The sequence below is a fragment of the Pyrgilauda ruficollis genome, unplaced genomic scaffold (assembly GCF_017590135.1).
Source record: "Pyrgilauda ruficollis isolate IOZ18807 unplaced genomic scaffold, ASM1759013v1 scaffold10, whole genome shotgun sequence".
Lineage (NCBI taxonomy): Eukaryota > Metazoa > Chordata > Aves > Passeriformes > Passeridae > Pyrgilauda > Pyrgilauda ruficollis.
Window position 1 is genome coordinate 12,365,524 of NW_024508101.1, and position 19,489 is coordinate 12,385,012.

Genomic DNA, 19,489 nt, shown 5'->3' on the forward strand with positions numbered 1-19,489 from the left:
TCCCTCCTTCTCAGATCTGCCGTTCCCTAACTCAGTGCAGGGAGGGAATCATGCTAATTCAGCTACAGATCGGTAAGGCAGTTGTAGCAAAGTGCAGACAGGGAAGGTCGTGATATGCTTGTATTATATCTACCCGGGTTTATAGCACTTTCTCTGTCCCATCCATCAGATTTCATAAATTTGGAGATTTTTTTCCTTCCCCTGGATATCCTCCTTTATATAAATTAGCAACTGACCCAAAGAGCTCTTTCATCTTCTTCCCCTGTGCTGTGTTGACATGGGGGCACTGCATAACAAAACAGAAACTTGTGGGAAATATCCGCTGATCTTCATAAAAATGAAGAAGAAAGTGGAGAGAATAAATAGGATTTAGAGAGTTAAATTAGTTGATCATTAACCATTGAAATTTATTTGATAATCTGCTGGTTTATTATTCCTGAAATAACAAAATGGGAATAAACTCCTCCAGCTCTTACCTTCCATTCTGCTGGAATGTGATCTTTTCATTCTCCGTGTGCTGGAGCAGGAGAGCAGGCTCCTTGCCGCGGGACCGGCCCACCTTGGGCTTTTCCTTTAGTAAATATGCCGTGCTTGAATTCCATTTAAACTGTAGCCAAACTTCTCCCACCTGCTGGTGTTTGTCTTTTGTTTTGAAGGACTTGATATTACAATACTTGGTTTCGTGGTGGTGTTTTAGTGTATCAAGGTATTGACAAGGTCAGTTCTTTAGCACCAGAGCCATTTCTGCATTTCCTCTCTGAAGGTTGTGTGTCTGGTTTTTCTCACTGTGTGTGTGTGCTGTATGGGGCAGGCTGGACCTTTCTGACCAGCAGTGTTGTTCAGGTCTGTAGGTGTGCTTTGCAGAGCTTTCTCCTGTCAGGTTGAGCAGGTTTGTTTTGCAGCTCCTAAATAGCCTGTTTGCAAGAAGACATCTGTGAAATGTCCCCTGACACTGTAGACTTAGTTTGGAAAAATTGTATATTCTAATTTTGTAGTCAGAAACAAAGTAGTTATTTCTTATGTTCCTCTACTAATGGGTAATTTCATGTAACTGAAGCAGCTGTCCCTGTCTCCCTGAGGAACACAGGCCATGAATGTTCAGCTGTTTGTTTTTCTCATAAAGGTAGGATGGGATCATGATTTTCTCTTACCATGCTCCTGCCTCAGGCTTTTCAGCAACTGACTGCTACCTACAGAAACCCATAATGGTTACCAAGGGCAGGCAGGAAGATTAACCAAAGACTTGATAACTGGCAAAAACTTGTTTTGGGTTCTGAATCTCTGGTGTGCTTATTTATAGGAAATGGTCTTGTGTTGAATCCCATCAAAGTTCCTGAGTATTATTTCCTTGCCAATTTCAAGTCAAACTGTTTTAACTGATGATTAAAATATTATTTTTTGTCCAATCAGGAATCTGTGGCTCTCTTGCCAAAATATTGGTAGCCTCCAAAACTGTCTAATCCATCATCAGGCCACCGTTGATTTAGGACTTTGCATTGGCTAGGTGAATGGATGAGGATGGTTTGTAGCCTTGTGAAGCAGCAAGCGATGTTTCCCCTGGAAGAACGCTGAGCTGTTTTCTCAGCCTAACCCAGCAGTTTAGAAATTGCTCAGGTAAACAACACCGTGGTGCTGCAGAGCAAGATTTGGGATCGGGATGGATGCTGGCTGTCTTGCTTTGTTACAGACTTAGTCAAGAGGAAATTTTAACAAAGTACGTGAATTTCTTTTGTTTACAGTGCTGACATGTGTAGGAAAACAAGCTAAATTATTCGAGTGCCTGTGTTTATTTGAAAGTGAAATATCTAAAATTTCAGGTTCTTTACACAGTACTTTGTACATGTTTTGGGATTTCTGTAAGAACAGAAAGGTTTTTGTGTGAAGCTGTTGTAAAAATGTAGTTACACCCACTTTTTATTATGCGTTAATTGTCTATTAGGCTTTGTAATTGGTGTGCAAAGATTGACACTCCTGATACCAGAGCACGCTTACAATAAATGTCTGCTATGGTAATTTAATGCCTTAATAGCCTTTTAGCAATCAGTTACATCTCAAATGCTCTATAGGGCAGGTTTTTTTTTGTTAACTGAGGATTTTGCACGCGGTAGAACACCATTACAAGTGTACTGCAACTCTGTTTACATTCCACTAAAGCAAAGATGTAACTGCTTTGATCTTGTTTCCTTTTAAAGATTATATAAAAATACTGTGATGCTTCTTTTCTGCATCTTTTTTCACAGTGCAGTTCAGTTTAGTGATCATCTTAATGCTCTTTGTTTACATATCAGACACAGTGTTAAAGTTTGTCTTTGTGGGTAAGATTTAATATTTTATATTTTTCACTTGCTAGTAATTTAAAATATTTCTCTCTTGAGAAGACCCACCCAATTTTACAAAATTGGACAAAAAAGAAATTAATTTCTCCCCAAGTAGGGTGGTTGATTCATTAGGCCAATTTAAAGAACAAGCTTTTTTCCCCTATTCCGTAGATTTACTTGAAGAATAAAAGTCATGACACATTTTGAGTTTAAGTTCCAACCAAGTAACTCCCCAAACCTTTATCTTTCTCAGTAGAACACCAAGGGACATGGCAGCTTGGAGTTCTGAAACCATTTTCTTTGCTTTTTGAGGTACCTCAGCAAGTCAGACTCGCAGAAAGGTGCGTGTGTGTGGTTTGAAGAGAGCCTGGTTTCCTCAGGAAACCATGTGACTGTGCTCTTAGTCTTGCCAGCAACTTTTGAACTCATTGCCTAGTTTCGTTTTTTAGAAGATATAAAAAAATGCCAGAGCCAATGAGCTCCAGTTTCAGCAGAAGTGTGTGGTTGAGGTGAGAGGTGCTGGTTAGGGCCGGCCGGCGAGGGAGGCCCCCACGAGCGTGGCCATTCGCATCCTCGGTGGAGAACAGCAGCACAAGTGCTGCCCTGGCATTGCAGGGTCATGGACGTGGTCGTGGCTGAGGTGTGGGACACAACCTGGGGCTGCTGCCGCTGGAAGGATGTTCCTCAGCTGCCCCAGCACGGTCTGCCTGCAGCAGGGTCTGGGGTTCTGCTCTCACCGTGTGTGCTCAGTGTCAAACCTCTGATCTTCAGCTCTGGCTGTGGCCATGAGGTCACATCTCACCCCGTGCCTGTGAGTGCTGCTTCACCTCATTCTGGTGCCACCTCGGTCTCTTGGCAGTAAGAAAGCAGCTTTTATCTTCAATCTTTACCCTGAACAAAGAGCCCTTAGTGTAACATCAGAATTGCAAACTTGTCCTTCTTACTATGCCATTTCTCCAGAGTGATTGACTCATCAAATCGCTGCCTATCTCTTCTTTCTGGGTTTGAAGTTGTCAGGGTTGGGAGATCTGCCTGGATGGCTCTAGGACAACATTCTCAGTGCATCCTGCAGCAGTCTGAAATCCTTGAGGTGTGATCCCCACTTCAGTGGGAGGTGGGGAGAGTATCAGCTGAAGTGAACTCTTTTCACATCTGTTGTTCATAAGACATTGTTCTTGATGCATTTGGAAATAAAAAATGCTGTCCTGAAAGCACAGATAGTGTTTTATTAATCAAGAGGTATAGTGTAAGTGACTGGAAAAAATCCAACAGCTTGGCTCCAGAAACATACTTGACCTATTGCAAAGTAGGATCCCTCACCTAGGCTACCAACAGTAGTTCTGGAATCCATGGCCATAAAGGAAACGTTAAATACTTTTGCGTCATTGTTGATCAAATCAACATCTGTTTGATTTCTTCCCCTGTGGTTTGACTCTTACTTCAGCTGCTGTAGTGACTGGGGATATTGTCCTTGTCTTCCAGTGCTTTCTTTATAGAGGCTGAAAAAGCCTGTTCTTTTGTGTTTGTGACTGGGGAGCTTTTCAGTTTTCATAATGAAATAGTTCAGTGTGTGTCTGTAATGTACCTCCTTGAAACCCAAATACATTAGCTATCAGCAAGAGTAAGAACAAAGACAAATGTGCTCTGTTTTAAAGGCATGGCATTAAAAGTTTCAGAGGAAACATAACAGCAGACAGTGTCTGGAAAAAAACCCCAAAACATGATGGAAATAAAGAACAAAACTGTGTGTGCAGATGTGCAAGTGCTACTAATTTCCTCCACTGGTGGCTCATCACTGCTTTACAACAAAATCCCATTTTGTGCCTCACTTCATGTGTTAATACCTGATTTTGCAGGGATTGTAATCAAGAAGGAAAGACAAAAACAGTATCCATAGAATTTTTTTTTTTTTTTCTTATATACTTATATATGCATTTTGGAAAAAACCTAGCTCCAGATATCTCCTCCTGTAAATGCACTTTTTAAGGAATGTTCTTTGACCTGGGACAAAACATATAAACAATTTAAGAGCCATCACTGGTGTAATGTTATTTTAAAATATAGGATTCTGGTAAGAAAATTATTTTAACAAGGTTTCCTGTGTGCTCTTGTAAAATGGTCTTTGACTGAAATTAATGTAATTAGTGTATTTATATTGAAGAGAGTAGAAAACCTAACTTGTTGCTGATAAAAGTAGATATAAGTGAACATTTTCTGTCCTAAGTGGATATTTTGAATGGAGCTTTAATGGTACCACAGTTAGAGCAGGTTTGAGCCCATTGCATTCAGGGTTTCTATAGTAATTACTATGGCAACAGTGATGCAGAAAATGTTCCCACGGGAACCCAGCTGTGAATAATAACTAACTGAAAACGTTTTGCTTTTGCATTTCGTGTTAAATGTCCCTTTAGTGAAAGTATGAGAGGGGAGTTGCTTGCTTAATAGGAAGTAATGCTCTTGCATAAAACCCCGCATATGTTGACAGGTGTGTCTGGTTTCAGAGTAGAAACACCTTTTCAGTGTATTGCTGAAGTATCCCAAAGACCAATGAAAAGTATTACAAATGTAAGGTGGAAAATGTGGCACCGGCTTCAAATGGTCTATGTTGTAAAGAAACTTCTTCAGCCAAGTTTGTAGTATAAAATCTGCTCAGGAACTAAAACTTAGTTTTATCTTGAAGAATTATGTAAATCATTTACATATGACAAATACTGTTAATAAACACAGTCTTAGTAGCTTTCTGACCTCACTGTGCAGTAAAGGTCAGGATCACACAAGTCACACGGTAGAGGTCAGTATTTGTTGACTTCAGTGTCTATTTATAAATTTCCTTCAAAAACTCTTCTGCTTTTTTCAGAAATAAATTTTTCAATGTTAAATGAAATATCCTGAAACTGTTTGTTGTTAAATCTAGCTCTTCTTGTACTTGTAAACTGGCCTTTGTGCATACAGTTGCCTTGTTCATATTTATTTCACTTTCATTCAGAACAAAGGGGAAGCCAGTCTGGTGTTTATGATACGAATAAACTTTGAAACTTGAAAGCATTTCGGGGCTTGATTTGGTAGCTTCACTGTCATGGAGTAACACAAAATATGTTTGGTACTCTGGGGATTTGTGGCCTCAAAGAAAAGTTGTAATGAGTTATATGTATAAAAAAGGGGAAACTAAACTAGTAAATATTTACAAGTCTCTGGTAATTATTTTTGAGATCTACAAAAATATGTTAAAGCTGAATATGAATGAAGAGCACTTTGTTAAAAATGAAGAGAAAGCAGTTTTCTAAGCCCTGGGGGCTGATAGTTGCTCTTAGAGTTATTTATGCATCTTAATAGGAATTACTGTGCAGATGGAAATGTGAGGAAATGGAGGTGAAATCACTATTTATTTGGGCCCCTGTGGTGTACAATCTGCTAGTAATGCAGGTGAAAGTCTTATAAGCAAAAATGTCTTTGTAAGTCTAAAAGCTTTATAGTTTAATCTTGATGACTTATATCTATATATCACATGCTGATATCACATGCATTACAGATGTTTTAACTGTGAGTCTCTTAAATATTTTGTTGCATTTATTGCACTTACTGGTTTTCGTAATCTAATAGAACATAGATGTTCTCTCCCAGGTTTTATTGGATGCTTGTCCTTCAGACATCACTCAAAGGAAAAAGATCAAGTATCATGATTTGGGGTTAAAAAAAAATTCTAAATAAAATCTCTAGAAATGGCAAAAGGTTGAAAACATTGAATCTTTATCCCTCAGGCTTGTTATAAATATTGCAACATCCCATGAGAGGTTTTGTAATTGATAATGTGATGAGGACAAGAGGAAATGACCTCAAGCTGCATCAAGGGAGGTTTAGATTAGACATCAGGAAGGATTTCTTCACTGAAAGGGTGATCAGCATTGGAACGGGCTGCCCAGGGGTGGGGTGGAGTCACCATCCCTGCAGGAGCTCAGGAAACAGCTGTATATGACACTTAGTGCTGTGGTTTGATTGACACGTGGTGGTCAGTGAAAGGTTGGACTTAATGATCTTCGAGGTATTTTGCAGCCTTAGTGACTATTATTCCATGAATTTCTGACTTTTCCCCCACTTCTTAATATTCTGTTATTTATTTAACTGACAACGTTTGGGAGAATTTCTGCTGTCCAAGTTGTAGTTACTCCATCATAAAATACTTGCTTGTATTCTGAGCAGGGCCCCAGGATGCTGCAGAATTTAATTTTTGGTGAGATTTTTATGTCCAAGTTATTGACCTGTATGTGACAAAGTAGCTAAGTGGAATTTGCCATGTCAGCCTGCAATCCTTTAGGCATGCTGGAGGGCAGAACTAATGGAGACAGAAAATTGTGGTATAATTTGACTTTTCAAGAGAGGTAGTTACTGCATACTGAAGATAAGTCATGGACATGGCTGCATCTACTTGGAAAAGTTTAGTTCATTAGCTCTGGTGGTGACAGGCCTTTTACAATTTCAAGATAAGATGTTCTGGTCTGTCTGCGTAGAGATTGCAGGAGTGGTTCTTGTCACTCAGTGTGAAACCCTTCAAGCAAGAACAGTCTCGCTCAGTGAACCATTATGCTGAAAGTTAGTCCTCTATAGCTGATCACATTTAATAAAAACAGATTTCTTTCCTTGTCTGACTGGCTTAGTGCCATATCCTTGAGAGCAAGGTGTGAAAGTATCACGCAGCTCTCTTGAAAAGGTATGTAGGAGTGTTTTACTTTTCAACACAGAAAAGTCTCTAAAAAAGTCTCTAAATTGACTATAACGATTCTATACAACATTTCAGTTACAACCTACATTTTTTGCCCTTTCAGGTGAAATGCAAGCTGTAATGCAGAAAAAATATCAAATTGCAAATGAAGGATAAAGAACCAGCAGTACAAAAGTTTTGAAATCGTGTATAGGATTGGCTTGCCTCCAGATGCTACTTGTTTTAAATACTGTTGCCTACTTTTTTCAGTGCTTCTGATCTCTCTGAATGCCTGTTAGTGAACCACAGCTCCACAGGAACTCAAGTTTACCTTCAGAAAGAGCCAGATGAGATACATCCAAACAGAAAGGGTTTTCAGAACACACCCATTTCCTTTATCAAGAACATGATGTGGTGGTACTTGAATGGATTTTGACAGTGTTGGTAGGTTCTCTGTGGTAGAGATGAAAATGCTGTTTGGGTGGGTTTTGAACAGCCAAGAAATCCCTTGTTTGATTTCTCTGAGTGGAAACCTTTTCTTTTCCTGTCTAACCAGCAAGTATCCAGTCTTGCTAACCTAAGTGGATTTCCCAGCGTTAGATTCTAGTTTGAAAACAAAACGAAGCAGACTTGTTGTCTTTCCTTGAGCATGAGTGTTGTGAGGTTTTTGCCCCGAGGCTTGGCTTTTTCTGACTGTGATGATGGGGGCAGTTAAACCTTACCATCCGATCTTGTTTTTCCATGGACCAGAGGATCCTCTCTCGCTGTTGGGTGGAAATGAGCAAACATTTCTTTTGAATGAGCAGTTGTACTCCCTGTAAAGAATTCAGTGTCTCTGAGATACACAAGTGGACTGAGGTAATGACTAAAAATTAACAAGCATTATTGCCGTTTTTTCTTCCGAATATAATTGAAGCAATACAGGAATATTTCTAGGCTGCATAGTCAAAGTAAAGGTGTGAATTATCTCTCTCATCTCAGCCTTTTATAATATTCGTGAAACATTGATTTTTTTTTTTTAATAGAAACATGAACATAAGAGCTGTACCTTTGTGTAACAGCAGAAAAATCTGGGTCCTCCTGTTGGCCAGAGCCAGGGCTTTCTCTTTCAGATGTGACCAGAGTTCATGTATATCGAGGGGGATGCTTTTATAGTCCTGTATATTGATGGCATTTGTTGCATCAACCTGCAATAATTAGAAATGAAGAAATAATGTATTATTTCTTCAAAGCTTTAAATCAAGCTTGTTGTTCTTCAGAAGGTGAAATGTTACATCATGTGGAATAGCTGAGTTTTAGATTGGAAAGTTGCTCTTCATTTGGCCTTCAGAATTCTTTTTTTCATCTTTCGTAAGGATGTTTTTAATTTTTGCAGGAAGTGAATCAAATACAGAAATGAAAAAAAGTATTTCGTAGCTTCTTTGGGTTTTGTTAGGGCTATTTTATGGTAGGGTGCATTGATTCACAGTATAAATAAACATGTTCTGCAGAAAGCATGGGAAAAGAGTAGGTGTGTGACAGCTCACTGCTACACGTACCTGCTTTGTCTCTGCAGCCACATTCACAGGGGCTGTTTTTCTTTGTTAATGCATTTATGCCAGTTTATGAGAGTAGGACAGTAAAAGATGATGTTCGCATTCAGGAAGTCAGCACAGCACCTGAAAATCAGTCATCTGTTTTTTTCCTTGGTATTTTTGTTTCTCTCAAGACATGAAGTGTTCAGTCTTGCTCTGCTGAGTGGCCTCCCCACCCCCAGTTACCCATTTGTGATGAGCTTCTGTCTGCAGGATGGGGCTGGCAAATCAAACGTGCACCCAGTCTTAGAGTTACTTTGTCTTTAGCACAAAAAACCCATCAAATAAAGTCTCTGTATAAACTTAAATATTTTCTGAGTCAAATTCTGTTGTGTTAGATTTGCTTTACACTTCTGGAAAATAAATTGAATTTTCCACAATCTCAGTTTGGTGCCAAAATTCACAGGCTTAGTATAAAAGAGAAATAGTGTTTGAGATTACAAGTGGATGATTGAATGTTTTTTATTAAGTAGGTCAAAGCATAAGCTTTTTTCCTGCTTTTAAAATCAGTACCAAAGGTGTATTATTATTATCTGTTATTTAAGTATCCAAGAAAATCCATATTCAAAACTATTGTTCAAATCTAAAATGTTCTTGCACATCTCAGGCTTCACCAGGTAAACCACTTTGACATTTTTTGCACATGAAATTTAGTATCACAACTATTCCAATGTATGAAAATAAAAATAAATGTGCTTTCTGACCAGTGTTTTAGTGTACATATTTGATAGGTTGAGCAGATGACATCGCAAAGACCAGATCTGAGCAGTAACTACTATTTATTATTTAACAGTGTCTTTGTAAAATATTCACAGCTGTAGTAACAACCTTTATTTCTGCAGATTGAAAAGAAGTTTTAGTTAGCACAGTTTGTCTCCAAGTGGTTTGAGCTTTCCTTTCATTATCTGAGTACTCATGTAGTTTTGAAAAATTAGCTTTATCTCTGAACGGATGTGGCAGCTGAATATTTTAAACAAAACATGCACAGTTTGGATATTCATATCTTAGAAATACTCTTGTAGTCAGTGATTCTGGGTGCAGATAGACTGGAAGATTAGATGAAGATGTAAAAGTTGCGTATGAAGATGTAAAAGTTGCGTGAGCTTAATATAAACTGCCATAAACTGTTCACTTATCATCATGCTTCAAGGCAGATAAAACATTTTGTTAGTACATGTAATACAGACTGAATGTTTAAAAGTTTCTATTTTAGTATTTAGAATCCTTTATGCACTTTTACCTACCAATTGTCATGTAACTAACCTACAGCAAAGTAAAGTTTGCAGGAAAAAGCTCCACTGATTTATTCTGAGAGGTGTGTTAATTTACTGTGTAAAAATATTTTTACAATATATGCATAGTGTCTGTGTGATGGAACCTAAACAGAAAACCCTGTACATCTTAAGGACAAAAGCATTTTATTCCCCAGGCTACAAAACAGTGGTAGAAGCACCTTGGTCAAAGCAAGTGCCAGAGCACAGAGGGTATTACCAGTATCAGAAGTTCCTGCAGTAATAAAAGTTTTGTTTGGCAAAAGTCTAAATTATTCTTACTGAACTGCAGGATCACTAGAAATTAGCAGGTAAGCAAGTCAGTCATTCCCTGTTAAATGTTTCAAGGGGTCTAAGGTATATTTGTGTTGCTAAGGAGTGAAGCTACCATTTCCTGGCTTATCGTGCCAGTGCTGGAGCTGAAAGGTGAAATGGAGGATATGCAATTAAAACTTGTGCTGATGAGGAGGAGCAGTTTGACACTCACACAGCAGGATGAGCTCAATGCTTAGTTTCTCCAGGGCTGCCTCTCCAAGGCTCAGACCCCACTTGTGCTTTCCTCACAGTGGAGGGACTTGGTTTCAGGTTTTATTCCCAAGGTAAACTTTCCATACCGATCCCCAAGCCAAGCTCAGATGGAGGGTTTGGTGATCCCTCCCTCCCACTGTCTGAAGAGTTCTTTTATATCCCCACCTTTTAGTCTTTCCTTCTTAACACTGTGCTGCCCAGGAGAAAATGTTTTGGTGCCTTTTAGCTAAACGAAAAGAGATCCACTTGTAAGAAAGGTCAAATGTTAGAAATTGCAGCTCTGAGACTCTCAGAGAAAGAATATTTTTAGGGAGGAACTCCTCCTCTCTCACTCTCTGGGATCTCACCAGGATCTAGTCTGTGATAAGCCATTTGGTGCATTTCAAGAGTGTTCATCGCAGTGCATTCAGTTATAGGAACCGTCTCCACCTTACCCTTGACATTTGAAAAATCCTTACTGTGGTATCTGAATAATTTATTTTAGATTTATATGCTTCTAAAAGTCAGGTTTGCTCATTGTTTTTAATGCCCATTAATAGCTCCTCTTTCTTTTTTCAAGCTAATGTTTTATTTTCTGTTTATTTTCTGTTCTGCTACCTACTTATGCCAGCGATGATTTTTATTATTTGTTTTGTAAATTATTTTGTTACAAAACTAAGTACATTTAATACACCATTGGACCAGTATCCCTCCTACCAAAGTGTAATATGTGCTGGCTGTTGCAAAAATAGAGTTCTCTGCCAATTTTATATTTAAAATATCAAATAGCTATTTAGTATTTTAATAGTGTTATAACACAAGCTGTTTCTTAATTAGCTCATATCCTGCTGCACTTCAGAAAGGATTTGTTTGGTAAACAGAATGATCTGAGGTAACAGTAGTAATGCGTTAGTAGGGAAAAAAAAAGAGCAAAACATTAATTTAAAATGTGTTTGAAAAGGCTGCAATACTTTATTTTTCAGTACAGTTTTCATTGGTGTTGGCAGTGGGAAGACCAAGTGATCAAAATAACTTTAAGATAGTGAAGGACCGAACTGAAAACTGTAAATGAGGTCTTGCTTTTGATAGAACTAAGTTTTGTCACTTGAGGTGCATTTGAGAATCAGAAGATTTGTGTTAGTTCATTTTCATTTAGGGGTGTGTTAGGCTGGAAATGTTGGTTCAGAATGGTGATCGTAAGCAGTTTACAAATATGTTTAATCTAGGTCATCCCTAGTTATGGGAATAGTGAGATTTTTCAAACAGTCTTTCAGGAAAATGGTGGGATAGTTCTTCTGCAGTTCTAATATCTCGGTATGTTTGAAATGGGCTGTATGGAGTGCTTGTTTGTACTGGGAAAGGAGACTTGAAGCATTCACTGTGTTCCAGACTTCAAGTGCTTCTCTGATAGAGTAGAAAATAGGGAATGCTTCAGTCTGGGGTTAGAAGAGTGCTGCACACACTGGGTGGAAAAAAAATATTTTGTGGAAATTTTGTTGTACCCTGATATCAGATTGGGTCAGCAAGTCACGGAGGAGCATGCAGTGGCCTCCATATGCTTCTCTGACTTTTTAATTAGCTCCTTTTGGTAAAACTACATTTTTTGATTAGGCTGCTACATTTAAGGCCCTTTAATAATGCCACAGTAGCATTAAAAAGAAGAGTTAGCAGGTCATTGTGAATGATGGGGAGAGTCATTCTCATCAAAATCAAGGCTCTTGATTTATAAGAGGGAAGAGGATACCTATTGCAAAATGTAAATTTGATGTGTTTGCTCTTTATAAAGACTGCTTTTGTGTAGTCTGGGTTGCTGTCAGTGAATGCAAAGTTACAGATTGATGATAACAATTGCTTAGTCATCCTTCTGCTGGATGGACTTTAGTTGAGTGTAGACGGATGATATGACAAATTTATTGCTTATTACAGAATGATTGTTGGGTTAGATAATTTTTAATTAAGTAATTAATTTCCCTTGAGATATTGTCTAAACTGTCATAAACTGAAGTGGAAATGTATTTTGCTTCCCCTACATTCATCTTAGTTAGTATAGAACTAGTGCAATTCTTAACAAAGTGGGACAACAAATGCACAGACAGCATTAAAGTATAAGATAAAAATGATGACATATAAGTTCAAACATGTATATTTTTAAAAATCACTAAGGAGCACAACTTTATAGAAATTTCACAGTATTTTCTCAAAAACCTGACTGGTTTCCAGTATGAGGTCATCTGTGAATAAGAAGATGCAAGACACCATTAGGACAATTGATAATCTGTGTAACTTGCTCTTGTTTATCACATTCTTCTTTTTTTATGATGCACTTACTGTTCCAGTGAGGCTTTTATGTTAGAAATTCAATTTCAAAATATTTTAACTTGGAAAGCTGTAGTGGAGGATTTATTAGTGGGACAGTATTTAACACTAAAGTCTCTCTTGTGTGCTGCCTTGTGCTTTTTAATGAATTTACCAATTCACTTCAATATTAATATTTTTTCTGGTTGGCACGCTGGTACAGTGAAAAACTAAGAGGATTTACATCTCAACCTTTGAACAAAAATTAATTGTCATGATGATACTTGTTTGCATTATGCTGGCATCTAAAAATGTTTACTGTGATCACAATTCTTTTATGTGTTTTAATGAACATGGAAACAAAAATGTTCATACACCAAATATTTTACACCAAAAAATAGAAGACAGAAAAAAAACCCAGTGGAAACCATTGCTATTGTGATTGTATGAAAAAAATATGGTGTGTTGGAGTCCTTCAGGAACTATAAGCAGCAGGAAGAACTTGTGTGTTAGATCAGTGCTTTAACGTTGTGTTATTGTTGGATGGTGAGATTTGACAAGCAGCCATTTAATTTGCTGGTTTTTAACCAAGTTTTTGTGTTCCTGATACTATTTGTGTTTGCTTCTGTAACGTGTCTAATTGCAAGGTTGGAGTTGCAGTGTGCTCAGCGCTTGGGTCCTGCTGCCAAACCAGGTGTTGGTCTGGTCAGCTTCAGCAGGTCCTCGAGCTTTGATCTGACTTCATGTGTAAAATCTCAGCAATGTTTCCCTACCTTTGTGAACTAATTGAGGATCTTACTGGTAAAAAGCACTCATTAGGAGAGAAGTGGGCCATGTTATGGTTACTTTTCAGAAATAATTGTCCACTGTTAATTATAGGATAGGATAAAGAATTTTGGAAGGAGTAAAAGCAGAAGTCAGCTTCTAGTTTTTAGCGTCACACAAGAGGCTGGCTAGCTTGCTGTTTTACAGCTTTGTGTAGCCGCGCTGTCAGGATTAAAGGCTCCGAAATGTCCCCTCCAGTCCAGCTGCACCATCTTGCATCACGTGGTGTAATTGCAGCTTCACAGACTGTTTGGGTCAGGGCTGTCTGCTCAAAATCACTGGGAGGAATAAGTTGCTGTCAGACATCGAGTCAGAGCATCTCTGAACGCTTGAAAGGCTGCCATGTCCCTTAGTGCTCAATTTGAATTAAAACATGTAACTACACTGAAGACAGAAACCTGTCAGAGGTACAGCCAAGGAAGTCTTTAAGTCTCCCAGTACTTGAAGCATGTGTTTTTCTTTTCTCCCTCTATTGTCATTCTGTTACTAAGATAGAAAATATGGCAGCTGAAAATGTAAACACTTTTCTTTGTCTCATCTTGCAGGCCGAAACAGCAGCAACAGAATAATTTTTCCTTGTTTTCTTCCACCAAGGGCTGGAATTTCAGAGGGGTAAGTTTCATATTGTTTTGTTCAGGGTATGACATTCCCTCCTGCTGCATTCTGTTGCTGTGTAACTTTGTAGTTAAACCTTGATCTGTTAGGACTAAAATCATGGCCAACAATTCGACTGGAACTTTTAATTTTGTACTCTCCTTAAAAGGTTTTCTAAAAATGCTAGCTTTTTTTTTTTTTTTTTTTTTTAAATGTGTTTGATTGTATTATTCTGAGGGGTGCAGGACATAATCATACTGTACATTAACCTACTTTAAATTAAAAAAAATAGCGTGTGCTTTCATATCTGAAAATAAATAATGGAAACTGGACTGATACTCTTTAATTCTAATATAGATATTTGTGAAGTTATTGCAAGTTTGCATATGTGAACTTTGCAGAAGTACAGTTAAATCATAACAAAAAATTATGTAGGCGTCTTACAAGGCAGAAGGGAATAGGTTGTATTTCTGTTTACTTGGCTGAATAAGGAAATGTGAAAGCTTGTGTGTTCCCAATGAAACTGATGGAAAAGATACATGAAAAAGCAATGCAAGTAAAAATAATTTAAAAATCTTTATATTTGCTGGTGGTATCAGGAGCTTTTGTTCTTGTCCTCTTCAGGTTTCAGAGGTAGCTTCTTAGCAGGTTAATTTGTTCAGAGTCAGCCATGTCATCCCCTCTCTGTCCCTTATGGCCTGTGAGCCCTTCTACACCATTTGGTGTAAAACTTCATGTGATGGTGGTGTTGTGGCAATGGTGTGTTTGCCCTGTGTGTAAGTGCTGGAACCTGGGATACAGTCCAAGAGAAGTCACTGCATGTTGTATCTAAGTCGTGCTAATCTTTAAAGGAAAGGCTTTTCTGCCTTGCAGACTTCTTTTAGTATAACAAACACTAAATTACCTTTGCCAGTAATGTGGATTGACTTGTATTTGGGAGACCATATAAATTTGTTTCCTCTGAGCTTCTTCCAACAAAATAACTAAGGAGACAGACATTAATTTAAATGCTTTGCTGAAAGAGTAAATGGCATTGATGGACTTACTGATCTGTGTTGTTCATGATATGGTAAACTTCTTTAAAACAAAAACTATTTTTCACTGACTTCTGCATTTTAATTTGGTGTTTTAAGTAGAGCATCCACTATTGTTTACTGTGAGCTTTTTATTGTCACTGTTTCTTGTGTCACACCAGGGTGAAATTGTCGGTGATACTGAGAAAATGGTTCCCTCACAATGGCCTGGTCAAGAATGTAGGCAAAATACCAACAACCTCTAAGCTGTAGATTAATTCAGAGCCAGTATAAAAATAAAATTGACTCTAATGTTTCCCTCAGTTCTCTCCTAGCTATGCTGGAAAAGTAATTTTGGAAGAATGTGGGTATGAAAATAGTGGGAAGAGTTCTGTAAGTATGAGTTGTAGCTGAAGAAACAGTGATCCCAAGTTGAGAGCAGTAGCTCACTGAAGTGAAGGCGTAGGGCTGGTTTCACAGTGGCACCACGGGGTCTGCAGGTGGAGTGAGCTGTGCACAAAGAATGGAAAACTGGGGAGTAAAAGCCTTCAGAATCAAGAACCTGAAAGCAGATAGGAACAGTAGTATTAAGAGAGGAAACAGGCAACAAGTTAATGGATCTTCAGACTGCGTCCTTCATGTGTAGAAATGAAGACCTGTGGCAGGTGGCTGCCACCTTATTTTTAAGGAGACTTACGAGATAGCAACACAGATATCAAGTTCTACAGCTGTAATGTTTCATACAGTGCATAGTAGGCAACTGCAGTTAACTGTTAGACATAAATGGCTGCATCAAGGGAAGAACCTGTTTGAGTTGTTCACTTGATCTGATTGGATACTGAAGCCAAGATAGCTGAGCACTGGAAAAGAGAGAGCTAAGTGTCTGTTGATATTTGCATTGTGAGCATTAATTTTATTTTGATGGATGGAAAAAGTGTGTTATGAAAAGCCCAGTGAGCAGACTTGAAGTCACACAGGTTTTTATAGAGATGGTGAAAGATAATAGGTTGGCTTTGATGTCTTTTCTCAAACAGGACTAAAACCTTACCGGCTAAAATAACTAGGTTAATGTTGACAGTGGAGCAGAGCCACAGCTGAGTATAACAAACACAACTCTGGAGCTGACTTATTCATGGCTATGTTTTTTTAAACTTCTATTTCTGTTATTACAGACTGTAATGCAGGATCATTTCAACAGTCACAAATAATAATAAAGAATAAAGTGATTAGCACAGAATTGCAACATTGTGTTAATCTCCCTGTCCTCGCTTTGCAGTCAGTTCACTCAGTTGAAATGTCTCAGTATCATGCTGATAAAAGGGCATGTTAAAGAAACCTGGAAAATACACCAAGGTAAACCTCAGAGTAAGATAAAGAAGGCCCAGATGTGACACATTTACCAAAGAAACTCCTCTGCACTTCTTTTCCTTACTTAAATTTATCAGAAGATGCTGATTTCCATCTTAAGCAGCTCTTTTGAGTTCCATGGTTAGAGATCGTGTTCAATTCTCTCAATGGGGATTTTCATGTCAGAATGACATCATGTTTCTGTCATTTTTATAGAGTGATAGCAGTGACTTTGAGAATTTTGGGCAGTGTTTAGATATCAGTGGGGACAAAAATATTTTTTTTTAAACTGAATTAACCAAACCTGGTTGAGATAAAATTTAGACTTGATGTTACGGAGCAGTGAAATCTTTTTGCTGTAAGCTCCTTCTGCATACACAGAAAGCATCAGGTTAATTTGGGGTTTGAAGAGATTTTTATAGTCAGGTATCTAGAAAATAGACTATTATAAAGGGAAAGTACTTATAGTGACAAATGTCATTCCAGAGGAAGAAAGAGAGACCCTATGGAGATAAGAATATCCCATACTGTAGGAGATTAGGTGTTAGATGTGGTACTTAAAATAGAAAAGGAATGAAGCAAAGGAATATAAAATACAGACTATAGAAAAGGAATAAAAGCAAAATCCTATCTTGGATATAGGATTGAAGAAGGAAAGAGGAGCAATCTGCAGCTTGGAAAGAGGTATAATCAGGGTGGAGAAAGCAAAGAGCTGTGAAAGAATTGTGAGAGAGAGTAGAAGTGAATAGAGTATAGAAATGGAGGAAAGCTAGTGAGTATAAAAGCAGAGAGATGGAAGTACAAAGTGGAGGCAGAAATCTGTAGAGCACTGCAGGTTTATCAGTTCAGCCTTTGGAAGTGCTGACCCGGAGATGATAAGATGATGTCGGTGGGGAGCAAATTGTGGCTGGGACTTGGTAAGGAGAAGAAGCACAAATATCTGAAGGGATGGAGCAGTTCAGAGGCAGGGCAATAATGAATATAAAGAAAACACCAGCACAGATCTTGACACAGAAAATACTATTAATTCTGTTTTTGCTTTATCTTCTGATTGCCATTAACTCTCACTGTTCTTCCCATCTCCATGCCACCCTTCCCTTAAAACCTTGATGCAGATAAGTAGCTTTCCTCTGCATCACTGTTTGGTGCTTGTGAGTAAGAGAGAGCAAGTCAATGTGCTGCTCTGATTGTCTGTGGAAATAATGTGTTATGCTGCTGTGTAGAGTGCGAAACAACTTCATTTCACAAAGCATTCAATCAAATGAGGATTACATGTGTACAGTCATCCACACACAATTAGAAGATGTGAGGATTAAAGCTTCTGTGGGTTTTTTTTTGTAGTTATGATACAGTCTTGAGTTATATGTTTGTATGCTATTTTCTACCACACTAAGAGCAGCCAATTTTATAAACAAGGAAGTTCTGAATTCAAGAGGAATAAGAATCTATTGAGAGTTTGAGATTTCGGTCTCTTTTTCTGTCTCCCTTCCTGCTCCCTTAAAAGCACCCACTTTGTTTATGCCAGCAGGATAAACTTCTAGAGTTAGATATGCAAATGGAAGTCTTCAAATGATTGCTTTTCTAAAAAAAAGAAGAAAAAGGTAAATTTGCAGAAGTAGTGGTACACAGTGTTGCTATGATGACATTTGAGGTGACTATGAAGAAACTGCCAGTTGATGAAAAGAAAAGCAATTACCTGATTAGTGAAGAATATTGGGCTGTAGGCAGAATTGAAGAGGATGCTGGTTTTGTCTGCACTTGTCTCTGATATGCCTCTCAACTGTTCCACTGAGAGAGTATAATTTGCTGCATGCTTTAAGCCAACATCTGAACCATTATGATAGTTTCTTTATTTCCTCCCTGCCACACACAGCAGATTGGGCTGAAGATCTTTAGTGCTGAAAATAAATAGTGAAAGGTAAACCAACATTTTGTACTTGAAATAGTTTGAGGCATGTGTTTAATGCACAGTTGCCTGAAGATTGAAGATAATTTATTGCAATGAGGCTTCTTCCTATTTCCTCCTTTCTTGTTTCCTTTCTAGTTTTTAAAAGCACCTAACTGAGCTGCAGATGTGATCACCTGTGAGGAAGGCTGATCTAATTTATGAGAAACCTGTCATAAAAAAGTGTTAAATATGCTGAAAGTCAATTTTAGACATGTAAGTGGTTTCTGTGCTAGTTTTACTGCACATGTGTTTGTGAGGGGAAAGGTGTCTGTCATGCCAAATGAGAAGAATACCACACTTTTCAGACAGTATTTGAAAAACAGTATTTTTTTGTGCAGACTGGCACACTTCAGTTATCCCATTCAGGGTGCACGAATCTCAACAGGATAAAAATTTTTAAGAGACAAAATAAGTTTTATCCTGGCTTTAAGTTGATGAATAATTGGATAAATTTATATGATTATTTGCTACCATAGAAAGCACCTCTGTCCCTCTCCTGGATTCTGCCTGGTTTTACTTAATTTCTATATCCACTGATAGTTGTTTGCCTAAGCAGTGATGTTACCTATAACAGAAACTTATTAGAAGTGGTATCACACAGGCCTTCTTTTCGTACTTGTTGAAACAATGTTGTGCACTACTGTCTGTAAATCAAATGTGCTTAAATACCATAATCTCTTGGTATGTCCAGTATGATTTTAAAACACAAGGTATCATATGCATCAAAAAACACGTGCTTTTTTTGTTAGTTCAGTTTACTCCTATGCACAATTTAAGCAGCTTCCTCAGAGGGGGATGGTGACTTTGTCATTGACAGCATGTTTTTATAAGTGATTATTTTGTGTACTCACAGCATAGCTGGGAGTGGAATAATTGTACCGGTTGTGACATAGCAGTCAGTCCCTTCCCATGCCACAGAGAGACTCTGAGCAGGGAGTGCAGCTGGGATCCCTGCTCCCCATGGCTGCTCTCCTCCCTTTGCCTTTGCACAGAGTCCCATGTCTTCTAACCTACAGCATGTTAAAGATACATGGATGTTCAATCCCTGACCTGTCTCCTCCCTCTTTGTCTTTGAATAGAGGAATTCCATATTCCTTTTCT

The 19,489-nt window shown here is 38.2% G+C and overlaps 1 protein-coding gene across 1 annotated transcript in view; it reads left to right on the plus strand.

Moving 5' to 3' along the window:
• ARHGEF3 (Rho guanine nucleotide exchange factor 3) overlaps positions 1–19,489 on the plus strand; it is a 106,232-nt gene that overhangs the window by 20,043 nt on the left and 66,700 nt on the right. Inside the window, exon 3 of the mRNA XM_041464932.1 lies at positions 14,032–14,098. Coding sequence (XP_041320866.1) covers positions 14,032–14,098 — 67 coding nt within the window. The remainder of the gene's footprint in view (positions 1–14,031; positions 14,099–19,489) is intronic.